General features: G+C 30.9%; 2 protein-coding genes across 3 annotated transcripts; one reads left to right on the top strand and one right to left on the bottom strand.

Moving 5' to 3' along the window:
* Positions 1–720: 720 nt before the first annotated feature.
* NF-YC13 (nuclear factor Y, subunit C13) lies at positions 721–1,527 on the top strand. The gene has a single exon (XM_079068419.1). The coding sequence runs from the start codon at positions 858–860 to the stop codon at positions 1,260–1,262; it is 405 nt and encodes a 134-aa protein (XP_078924545.1). The 5' UTR covers positions 721–857; the 3' UTR covers positions 1,263–1,527.
* Positions 1,528–3,847: 2,320 nt separating this feature from the next.
* LOC145130850 (G-type lectin S-receptor-like serine/threonine-protein kinase At4g03230) lies at positions 3,848–10,959 on the bottom strand. Of its 2 annotated transcripts, XM_079065609.1 has the most exons (8): positions 9,624–10,959; positions 7,799–7,969; positions 6,837–7,033; positions 6,025–6,235; positions 5,633–5,870; positions 5,375–5,519; positions 4,648–4,860; positions 3,848–4,114 (listed from the first exon to the last, which is right to left on the bottom strand). In XM_079065609.1, exons 1-8 carry the CDS (start codon positions 10,870–10,872, stop codon positions 3,983–3,985), a joined length of 2,556 nt encoding a protein of 851 aa, XP_078921735.1. In that variant the 5' UTR covers positions 10,873–10,959; the 3' UTR covers positions 3,848–3,982. The 2 variants fall into 2 exon arrangements, with proteins under 2 accessions (XP_078921735.1, XP_078921736.1); XM_079065610.1 differs by lacking the exon at positions 3,848–4,114 and having other exon boundaries at positions 4,412–4,860; positions 9,624–10,958.
* Between the last annotated feature and the right edge of the window lie 1,594 nt (positions 10,960–12,553).

Raw genomic sequence — 12,553 nt, forward strand, 5'->3', positions numbered from 1 at the left:
ATGATTTATCGTATCATGGATTCTAGACAAGTCTACAAACGAGTAGAATCACAAGTGCTGTGATTTTTGAGTTTACTTAGCTTTAAGATCGAATTCATGGGATAAGATACAACATTAATATGTATAATATCATGTTGCTTTTGTAGACACATCACCATAATATACCTTGAGGTAAACGTTTATGCTGATAAATATACCTCTCATACACAGTCATATCCTTTTGCAAAGAGGTGTTGACAGCTAACCACAGTAAACATAGCATAAACCATGCTTCAACAAAGTTACCTCTCTGAAAAACTCTTCATATACATTATAGCCAAAGAAGGTTGCAGTCTTTGATAATTTTGCAACTTTAATTTGATTTTACTTTTCGGGGAAAATGACTCAGGAGGGTAACCAACTGTTGAGTTTGTTCTCATTTGGTCCCTTTCCTTTTTTTTGTACTCAATATACCATCAAACTTGTTGTTTGTGTTCACCATAACCCTTTGACCGACTATCACATGTCAAAAGCCGGTTAAAAGGGTTATGATGAACACAAACAACAAGTTCGATGGTATATTGAATACAAAAAAAGAAAAGAGACCAAATGAGTACAAACGCAAAGTTAATCACCCTCAAGAGTCATTTTCCCAAGAAACTAAAGGGACTTTGCTATATTTTCTTTGAACCCGAGCTAATTATGCATTTTACTCATATATTAGAGTTCTCGATAAGTTCTCTTTTTCGTGACCTTTAATCCGCGCCCAAATCATTTCGTCTTCCCGCCAAAATCAAACCCTAAATAACCAAACAATTTCTTCCCCCAAATTCTGTAACCCAAAACTCCTGTTTCAATCTACAGATTTACAGTTATCAATGGCGGAAGGTGAAGAGATTCACACAGAAACCGTCCAATCTAGTATACCAACCGGCAGAGTGAAGCGTATTATGAAACTCGACAAAGATATCAACAAAATCAACGCCGATGCCCTATTCCTAATCTCAAACGCCACCGAGCTTTTCGTCAAGTTCTTGGCCGAGAAATCATCGGAGGTTGCAGTTGAGAAGAAAAGGAAGACAATAAAGCTGGAGCACCTTCGAATCGCCGTTAAGAGACACCAGCCGACCGCTGATTTCCTTCTTGATTCACTTCCACTGCCGCCGCCACCGGCGGCGGCTCAGACGTCATCGAAACCTGATCGACCTCATAAAAGGAGTGATAATAACCCTGTTCCTGTTGGCACTCGTCGGATCGACAGTTTCTTCCAGAAAGAACCTTAGGGTTTAGTAGAACTTGTCAGTGTTTGCTTTATCTCCAGAAAACGAGTTATGCTTATCGGATCTGTATGTATCTTTTCCTCTACAAACTAAATTTCTACTTGATTAACCTTATTCGCTTTCTAGATCACTGTAAAATGCTCCATTACAGATTATCAATGGCTCGATCCTCATCAATTAAGTTTCAGATATCATGTCCTAGTAATGAACTGTATTGAAATTCTAGTTTTGGGTCATTTTTCTGATAGAATTCAGAGATTTTTTATTAGTTCTGTGTATTCATAGCCAAATTTCCAAAAGGAGCAACCCTTTGACTTTTAAGATCAAACCAATTACACTTTCAATTCGAATTGAATTCTATCAGATTTTTTTCTTCCCTAAATTAAAAGTATAAAAATGTTGTTTTGATCTCTTAAATGAGATATTGAATGGTAAAAAACAACTTATGTTATAGCGAATCAATATGTTATGCTTATTAGCCTATTTATGATCACATGTGAATCTTAATGAATCTTAATACACAATAATCTCCATGGTGTGTTAACATTACATTCTTGGTTGTTGAATGCCTAACTCTTGATCATTCTAAATTTTGTTTGTTTGTTACATCAAAGAAAGAAATACAACTCTACATAATGCATTAAAACAACATTGATCAAGGATGCCATACACAATATTGTAAAGAATGGAAAATACACCAATCGAAATATTAACCACTTGGTCACGTAAACAAATGAAAAGCCGACAATGGAATACCAATAACAACTAGGATATATAACAAATAACATAACAATATATACAAACGAGATCATTGTAAATATAGAGATATAAAAAAACATAAATGTCGAACGAATCAATACAATAAAGATACATATTTACAATGGTTCTTATCTATTTCTTTGACATGGATGGTCTATGTAGTTACAATTTTCTTGAGGGTTTGATCTTTGAACCATATAAATAAAAAATGTTTTTGTTAACCCTTTTTAATATATTTTACCTCTTTCTTTTATTTATTTTAATTAATCTTTATAAATCTAATAAATGAGGCTATTCAAATCAATATGGTTCAAATATTTGTTTTATTTTCAACTATATTGATTTGAAACTCCTAACATTTTCAAGTTTTTCTACTTAATTGTCTTTAACCATATTTATTTGTAATTACATAACTCTTAACTTCTTCAACATAGTTGAATGATTAAATACATTGATTTGCTTATATAATAACATGTTCTTCCATTTCTTTGTTGCTCATATTTTCTTTTCTTTTTGTTTTTTTGTTATATAGAGTATTTGAAAATGAAAAAGTAAATTGTAGTTTGATGTGTAAAAGAAAGATTTCAATGATGAAATATGTTGGTGCGACATGATCTTTGGAATCAAAATTGTTTATTTAAAACAATTTTGGGTTGTTCGATTTGACGTTTGATGCTTGGATGAATTTAAAAGGATTTGAAATTAAAATTCTATAAACTGCTTAGTTGGGTTTGAATTTTTTTTATAAATACTTAGGTATGAAAAAACTATTTTCGTTGCATTATATAAATCTCTTGCTCTTGTAATTCTTTTTTGTTTAGTTCGTGTCATGTAATATGTTTTAATATCATTATTATTGTTTTTTTAATGTTCTACAATATTTTTTATTTTTTGATTTAATAAAGTGCATCCATAAGTTATATTGATAACATATTAATTTAATTTGTAGTTTTTTTGTAAAAAAATTCTAGATAACTAATTAATAAAAATATAATATAATATTTTTATTATTGTTTATTTTTATTTTATGATCATAATCTTTATAAGAGAAATAGATGGATAACTGTGTCATTCAACATAAATAATTTTAAAACCAATTATAATTCAGTCAAAATCAACATAAATATTTTTAAAACCAATTATAAGTCGATCAAAATCTTAAAAACAATGGAATTCAATTTCTTTGTAAATATTATACACCAAATACACTTAGTTTTCAAATGAAATTAGTTTTAAATCATTTCAAATGCAAATATATTAACAAATTAAATACCATGAAAATAATCACATAATCCTAATACATTTTATTCCTTTTTAAGTTTATTGGATTTTATTAAAATAATGTCTCAAGATATTTTTTAGCGATTAAAAGAAGTAGAAACAAAGTAATATGTAGATTTTCATCAATATATTGTTATAATTGAATATATTTTTCTATTATAACTTCTGATACACAAAGCTTTTAATTTTTATCTAATTTTTGATTTTAGCTTTTATTGCAATATCATGTAAAATACGATGCATTTAATATTTTTTTATTAGAATATGGATGTTTTTATATCATTATAAAGTAATTTTTTTTTCTACATCTCCTATCTAAAAGAAAGCAATGTTATGATCTTCAAAGTAACATAAATATACCACATCGTTTGTCAATTAAAATTAGACTTATCATATAAAATATCGTCGGACTAAAAACAGATTAAACTACTTTTTGTTCATTATTATTGAGAAATATGTGTTTCTATAAATTTTTGACAACTATATAATCAGTCGTTTTCAACAAACAAAACTTGTTGGATTCAATTATAATTTTTATTTATATTATATTTAAGGAGGTACAACTTTATACATTAAAGAACTTTGAGAAAATATTTAATTTGATTTCAACTATATTTATACTCCCAATATCCAAATTATTGACACCGTTGTTGATTTACACTTTCAATTACGACTATTTTGAATTACCTGCTATGACTCATTGTTTGACCCGTCACACTATGACTCATCGTTTGACCCGTCACACTATGACTCATTGTTTGACCCGTCATAGTGTGACTCATCATTTGACCCGTCACACCTGCCCATTTGGCCACCTATACATACCAACCAATTGTTTGTCAATATATCATACTTCTTTACTCTAATCAAGAATGCTAAAACCAACGGATTCAGTTTTTCAAATCAATATATTTATTATCTCTATTTTCTATGTATAAATACAACACAACATCCGTTTTATCACCTATTTTCTATGAATGAATTTCTCATATCAAAGAGAAAATAATATCATGGAAAGGGATTTATCCATAAGAAATGAATGTGTTTCATATAAGGAGATACCACTATTCATCTTTATCCATTTACAATGTAAAATTGTTCATTCTACCATATCCACACACATTAATTTATGAATTTCATAAAAAATGAGAACAAATCTTCGTATTTTCAAGAAAAGTAAACTTTACATGTATTAGTTCATATAAGGAATAATAACATAAAAACACTGACAACTTAATCACCATACTTATCGTCCTTGTATTACGGAGATTGTCACGTCCACGTTGGTCTGTGTATGGGGTTGATAAGAAGAAGAATTAGTATAAGAAGACGAAGTTAGTTTTCTTACTAAAAATGCCGGTTGTTTTGGTTCAGGAAGTGTAGCAATGTCGCTAGTGAGCATAGTTACTACATTGGACATCGTAGGACGATCATCAGGATCTTCTTGCACACATAAAAGCCCAATTAATAGGCATTTTAGTACTTCATCTGCGTTGTAACTTTCTGTTAAGACTCGTTCCATTAGATCCAACGGACTACCTTCCTTCCACAAATGCCAAGCCTGATCACATTAAACAAGATCATATATTTAAAAAAAAACGTTAGAAAGACCGATGCTCATACACAATACAATCGTGTATGTAGGCCGTGTTTGTGATATAGGGTACATGCATGACCAAAAAGAAACTAGATTGGACTAGAAAATTTTTTATAAAACTATTTTCGATGATGAAGATGATGACATTTGCGTACTTTGCACAGATGAGGAATCAAGAGGAAGTCCATGTGCCATGCACATTGTTCCATCATCCTTTTGATTAGGACAAACATTGCGGTTTTTGTCATGTTGATGTCAGTCAAATTCAAAGTTACTGTCATTGTTACTGTCTCAAAAAAATATATTTGAATTTTGTAATTTTTTTGGCATAAGTATTGGTGTAGTTGATAGACAAATGAAGTTGGTGGGCTTTCTTTTCAAAAGCAAAGAAGATCAAAAGAAGCAAGTTGGTAGCCTTTCTTTTCAAAAGCAAAAGAAGATTAAATGAAGCATCGGTTTGATGAGATATTGTACTCACATAATTGAGAAGACTAATGGCTTGATCGCATTGATAATGTTTCTTTTTCCCACTGATAATCTCAAGAACAACTACTCCAAAACTATAAACATCAGATTTGATTGAAAATAACCCTTCTAATGCATATTCCGGAGCCATATAACCACTGCATCAATAACAAATAATAATTGTCAAATATTTACCTAATGCCATAATTGTTAAATATGCATAAATTTTACGATCATTTTTTATATTCTAATAGATGTACAAAATACTTACTAGGTTCCAATAACTCTTTTTGTATTAGATTCCACTTCTTTGCCATTGACAATCTTTGCCAATCCAAAATCTGATATTTTCGGATTTAAATCTTCATCTAATAATATATTACTTGTCTTTAAATCTCTATGGATGATTCTCAACCTCGAATCTTGATGAAGATATATGAGACCTCTACAAATCCCCATGATTATTTCAAACCTTTTTGGCCAATCAAGCAATGCACTTTGTGTCCCATCTTGCAAGTAGTTCATTCAAACATAAATATAAATGCATGTCCATCTCTTTAAAATTTTCTTGAAGTTAGAATACTATAATAAGCTTTTGTTAGGAATTTCTTAATAAAAAACAATCATCATTTTGATCATCGTGAGAAGGCAGAAGAGGATTACCAAATATGAATGCATCTAAGCTTTTGTTAGGCATATACTCATATATGAGCATCTTCTCATTTCCCTTCATGCAATATCCCAATAGTCTAACAAGATTTCGATGTTGAAGTTTTGCAATCAATGTAACCTCATTCTTGAACTCTTCTAAACCTTGTCCTGAATGGATTGATAGCCTCTTCACCGCAACTTCTAGTCCCCCAGGGAACTTACCCTAACATACGTTGTCATGATGATCATTTGGTAAAGCGAAAAACATATGAATTGAGAATAATTGTACATAGTTAAAATGACCACTAGTAACTTGATAATAATTTATAAATAAGAAGAATTAGATAATATAAAGCACCATTTAGGCGATCGTAACATGTTTTCCTATTGTAAATTTTGTTTTCTTTAGGTAACTTTTCCTAACATAAATGTTGCACGATGGAAGTAAACAACACAGAAATGCTAAACTTTCAAAAAGAGGGATTTTCAATAAAAAAAATAGTACAAGATTTCTTATAAAATATACGTTCAGTCAGTTTTATAAAATAAGTCTCGTAACTCCTAACATATCAAAATTTATATCCATTTTAAGTTGGACCTCTTGACACCCCGTTTCCCTTCTCTCATTTGTTCATAAATGAGACAAGGGAAATATATCCACGTACATACATGATTTTTTTTTTTTTTTTTAAATGTAACTTAGTTATGTGGAGTGTTTAGAAACCGTTTGTAGTCAATGTATGGAATTTGAATTATAATAAATGAAATAATGGAATTAAAGATACATGTTTTGATGTTTTTTTAAAGGGAATATGAACTCTCACCTTGTAAACGGGTCCAAAACCACCTTCCCCAAGCATATTTGCTTCTGAGAAGCCATCTGTGGAAGACGATATTTTTTCAAAGTCAAAGAAAGGTATACCAATGGTTGGCGAATCACTTTCATTGAATGGATCTAGCATATCCTGAACTTGCCTCACACTTTCATTAAATTGATGGACAGATTCGCTTTCTTCCTTTCCTAAAAGAAAAACATAAAGATAAACATATATGGGCTTAGATGTTATATCTTCTTTTACTTTAAACCACACCCTTGGGATCACTTTTGATTTTGAAAATCTAACCAACTTTTTTTTATTCTTTCTGAATTTTGTCAAGAAAAATTGTAAGATTCCCATGCCTTGAATTTGACCATATTCCTGAATCTTAATCCACATAGCGATTTAAATTACATGGCATTACCACGAAAATGACCAAAATTGAAGGTGTAGAATAACAAAAAACCATTTTTTTTTCACATACAACACAAAATAACCATCCATTTTTCAAGATGAATTTTGTGAACTTCAAATGAATTATCCCCATGATAGAATTTGATAAAATTTTGCAAAATGAGATCATATTTTGCGAAATAATGTTATTTTGCATAAAAGGAAAAAAAAAACTTTCTGTGATAAGGATAATTCATAAACCAATTTCGCAATTCCTAAAAGTTATATGGCCAAATTGGTAGTTATTTTGTCATATATGAAAAGGTGCTCATAATTTTTCTTTTACTATCCATCTTTATTTTGGTGATTATTACCATGTCAAAAATAATAATTGTACACTTGCTGATATTTTATGAGTAATGTGAGAGTCAAATACAAATGAAATGCATTTAGGCCTTTAGGATAATTCAAACATCGTTTTGACAATAATAAGTTTCATTTGTTATATAGATATCAAATACTATACATGCTTAGATAAAAACAGTGATTTAAATTTAGGATTAATGTTTAGGTACCTTGTGCTTTCCTGATATTGATCCTTCTCCTATAACAAATAAACGCTATGCAGCAAAAAAGTAGAATTCCAGGAATGGCAGTTGCAGAAAGGATAATGAATGCGGAAGATGTTGACTTTGACCTTTTTACACTTTGATTAGGTACTTGAGTCGTAGGGGGTTTTTTAATCGCTGAAACATATTGTATATGATCCAATTCAGTTCATGTAAAGAGCTTGCATGGTATATGCATATCATTTCTACAGTCTACACTTTATCTTGAGACTTATTATTATTATTGTTTTTTGAATGACAAGGTGATAAAAAAATAAAATATAGAAAATGAAGAACATATTTAAAGAGCATTGTGTGAGCATATGTTAGGCAACAAATATTGGGAACATCTAATATGTTTGTAAATCTAATTATTATATATGAATTTAAGATTCAATGTTAAGAAGGACGAGTCGAGTAGGTGTAGGTGTAGGTGCCAAAGGAGAATAGTGTACTCTCATCTTTTTTCAACTTATGACGAAATTACTATAGTTAAAGGGTGGTCCCTTACAAAAAGAAATAAACTTTAGTGAATCATTTCTTGTTTTTGAAATATGACAATAATAAGGCGCCATGTCTTAAATGAAAACACTATTTATAGCCAGGGGCAGAGCTTTGATTCGTGGGCCGAAAATATAATATATATAAAAATTAGTAAACAGGAAGGGCTACAACCAAAATTTTATATTTTTGAATCTAAAATGTATAAAATAAAATTATAAGGACGTTTCTAACAAAAAAATCAGGAGGGCCACAACCCTCCCTTGACCTAATAAAGCTCTGCGAATGATTATAGCGGCGACAAAGGTAATATTGATGACATTTAATGGCGTTGATTAAATGTCGCCGCTATAGGGCCGATTTCTTGTAGTGAGTGTCATAAACAAAAACAAAAATTAAGTGTAGTGTATTATTTATGCCTAAAATTAGGAAGTGCTCGTTTAAATAAACTAGTTCAACTAGATTAAGTGAATTCTTAATTTTATTAACCAAATCAGTTTTTATAATTTAAAATGTATAGAAGGATATATAGAAAAAAAATATAGGAGGATGAAAATCCCGTTTATAATTCGATTTTAGTTAAAACATTTCAAAAATATATAACAAGATTAAAAGAGAGGTATGCCAAGACTGAGAGGTAAGAGTGACTATTGTGTTTGATCAGGAATTTGAAATTAAAAATAAAACAACTCTAATAAATTAATAAATTATTTTTTATTTGGGTACAACCTTCTTATTTAATTTGATAAATAACAACTATAATAAAAAAGGTTATAGCTTTTTCAAAAAAAAAATAAAAAATGTGAAAAGGTTATAGTTTACATCTAATAGGTCAAATGCATACAATTTAGTGACAGATTGTTCGAATAATTTTATCTTTGGTTGCAAGTTTTGATGCATTTATCTATAATTTAATAACAATAAGTAGTTTATATTTAATAGGTCAAATGAGTACAACCACAAACAGATAAATTAAAAAAAGTGCCCAATGAATCCAGCGTTTCCAAAGTTAACAAAATATATCAAAATACCTAATCTATCAATCATCTTATAAAAAAAATTATTCTTATTGTAATAATATATGTATTTATTTTTAATAGTTATATTTACTTTCACTTATTATATCAGAGCATTTCACCATTTAATTAACATACAAGTAGCTTTGATAGTATCAAAGTGTACATGTAAGTCTAAGTCAGAATTAGCAGTAAGATTAAAGGCATGACATAAATAAAAAATAAAAGCATGAAAGAAACACAAGATGATAATATGAAAGTACTTAAGTACTTACCTTTCGAAATAGGGTTTCTGATAAAAACTTCAACTCCAGTAACTCCATCACCAACCTGAACATCAACAAGATACGATCCAGAACTCCATATCCAGCACCCTTGTTTACCTCCAGGAACTCCAACTCGAACCAATTCTGGATTCCCAACATCATTATACGAATAAGCTTGACAACAATCCAAACCCAAACACTTTTCTTTACATTCCGACGCACTTCTAGACTCCAAAAACGTAGCAAATGTTACATCGATCTTCATGATCTCCATGCCCAAGAAACTAGTGTCGTTCCCACTACATATAGTCGAAGTCCTTTTGCAGATTTGTTGCGATGAAGCTACATCATCCATAAGCTCAAAACCAGGTAAACAGTTACAGATCGAATCGTTTTCCATCGTTGTAGTGACGTTACAGCTTCTGTTTGGCCCACAAACGTTGAATCTACTACAATAATCCCTAGGTTCCGACCAATTTAATACCCATTTGCTGAATCTTGAATCCCAACTATAGAATTGGACTTCACCGGAAGAATTCATTAAAAGCCTTGAGTAAGTTGACTTTTGAGTGGAGTTTGACAACAGTTCAAGTGCAGCCATTGCTATCTTGGTGAGGTTTTTGTTGGGTTCTAGACCGAATCCGCTTTTCCAATGAAGGCTTTTTCCGGTGAAAACCGTGTAATTGTTGTAGCCGAAGACTTGATCTTTTTGGAACACGAAACTTCCGGTTCCCGGATCATTTGGAGTTTTCCATGATACAATTTTCATGGTTTTCTCCATATACATTCCTGGAAGGAAAGTATCGGTTGGGAACGCGAAACTGGACCAAAAATGTTTTCCAGATTCATCTGTCAGTATCGCGTTCCCCGTATCTGATAGCTTTAGGGTCCGGCGATCGGATCCTGAACCTGAATGTAAGTTTGTGGTGAAATAGTTCATAGAACTGTCTTTCACCACAAAATTACCATCGTCTTGGATAGTAATTATGGAGGAAGATGATGAAATCGGGGAGTCACGGTTGGCGACCCATACAATTGTTTTGGGATCTAAGTAATACCATATCCCAACATACCTATGGTTTGGTTGTAGCTCAAAGAAACCCATTTGAAAGATTTTTCCGGGGGAAACGAGTGTTTCGTGATTTGCATCCCGGATAACTTCGTTTTTCAGCAAGATTTCTTTAGCCCCATGAGAGGATAAGAACACGACGACTACCGTGAAGAAGAAAAGGACGAGTTTGATGGGGGTAGTCGTCATATCAATATATGGGAGATTATCGAGAATGAATGTAGATTTTGGTTGTGTTGTTTCATGTTCTAGTGATATGAGGGATACTAAACTCTATTATCATTGATATGATAGAAAAAGATAGACAAAGACAAAAAGCATAGAATATAAATAAAGACACGTTTAATTTAATAAATTATTTATTATGTTATTTTATTGAAGGTAATGAAAAAATAATGTAAAAGAATATAATAATATTTTTTTGAAAACATGTACGAAATAAAAAAACTAAGAAAACTACATAGTACAGAGAATCACGTGCATGGCACATTGCAGGAGCATATGGTTGGAGACAATGCTTTACAGAATATATATATATATATATATATATATATATATATATATATATATATATATATATATATATATATATATATATATATTCTTATGAATTAATCGTAATTAATGTAACTATAAATCAAACCAAACTAGTAAACTTTGATAAGAACTTTAATTGAGAAGAAAGAATATTTAGAGAGAATATGAAAGTTATATCTCTTATAACTTTTGGTGTATCACATTCTTTACAATGGAAGGGTATTTATACTACAAATTTTACTAATATATAATTGTAACTAGTTAGAAATGTTGACAAATGTACCATGCACCAATTATTATGTCATCCACCAATTATTTACAACACTCCCCCTTGGATGACATCATTTTAGCGTTCAACTTTGACGTACTGCCTCATTAAAAACATTGCTAAAGAAAACCCAGTGTGAAAAAACTTTAGCAAAGGGAAAAAGAGTGCAGTGTATAGTTGACTCCCCCTTATTTAGACATTTGTCACATTATATTTTATGCACATGTCGCATTCCGATGCCATGGACATGTTTCCTGAAGATTGCAGTAGGAAGTGCCTTCGTAAAAAGGTCTGCTGTATTATTACTGGATTGAACATATTTGATTTCAACTTGATGGTTCTTTATAAGCTCTTGAGTGTACTCAAAAAACTTTGGAGGTATATGTTTTGTCCTGTCGCTCTTGATATATCCCTCTTTCATTTGAGTGACACATGCTGAGTTATCTTCATAAATTAAAGTTGGACATATATCCTTTTCAAGTCCACATGAAGTTAAAACTAGTTGTGTCATCGATCTTAACCATGTACATTCTCTACTAGCTTCATTTAGTGCAATTACTTCAACATGATTCGAGGATGTCGCAACAAGTGTTTGCTTTTGAGAACGCCAGGAAATTGTAGTACCTCCATTCATGAATACGTATCCAGTTTGAGATCTAGCTTTATGAGGATCAGACAAATAACCTGCATCTGCATAACCAATCAAGCCTTGTTTTGAATTGTTAGGGTAAAATAACCCTAAATCACTAGTTCCTCGAAGGTATCGAAAAATATGTTTGATTCCATTCCAATGTCTTTTTGTTGGGGCTGAACTAAATCTTGCTAGCAAGTTTACAACGAAAAAAATGTCAGGTCTAGTACAATTGGTAAGATACATAAGAGCTCCAATTGCATTTAGATATGGTACTTCTGAACCAATGACTTCTTCATTTTCTTCGCATGGACGAAATGGATCCTTGTCAATATTTAATGATCTAACAACCATTGGAGTGCTTAAAGGATTTGCATTTTCCATATTGAAACGTTTCAAGACTCTTTCTGTGTAATTTGATTGATGCACAAGTA

The sequence above is a fragment of the Lactuca virosa genome, chromosome 8 (assembly GCF_052849685.1).
Source record: "Lactuca virosa cultivar CGN04683 chromosome 8, Lactuca_virosa_CGN04683_v6, whole genome shotgun sequence".
NCBI classification, from domain to species: domain Eukaryota; kingdom Viridiplantae; phylum Streptophyta; class Magnoliopsida; order Asterales; family Asteraceae; genus Lactuca; species Lactuca virosa.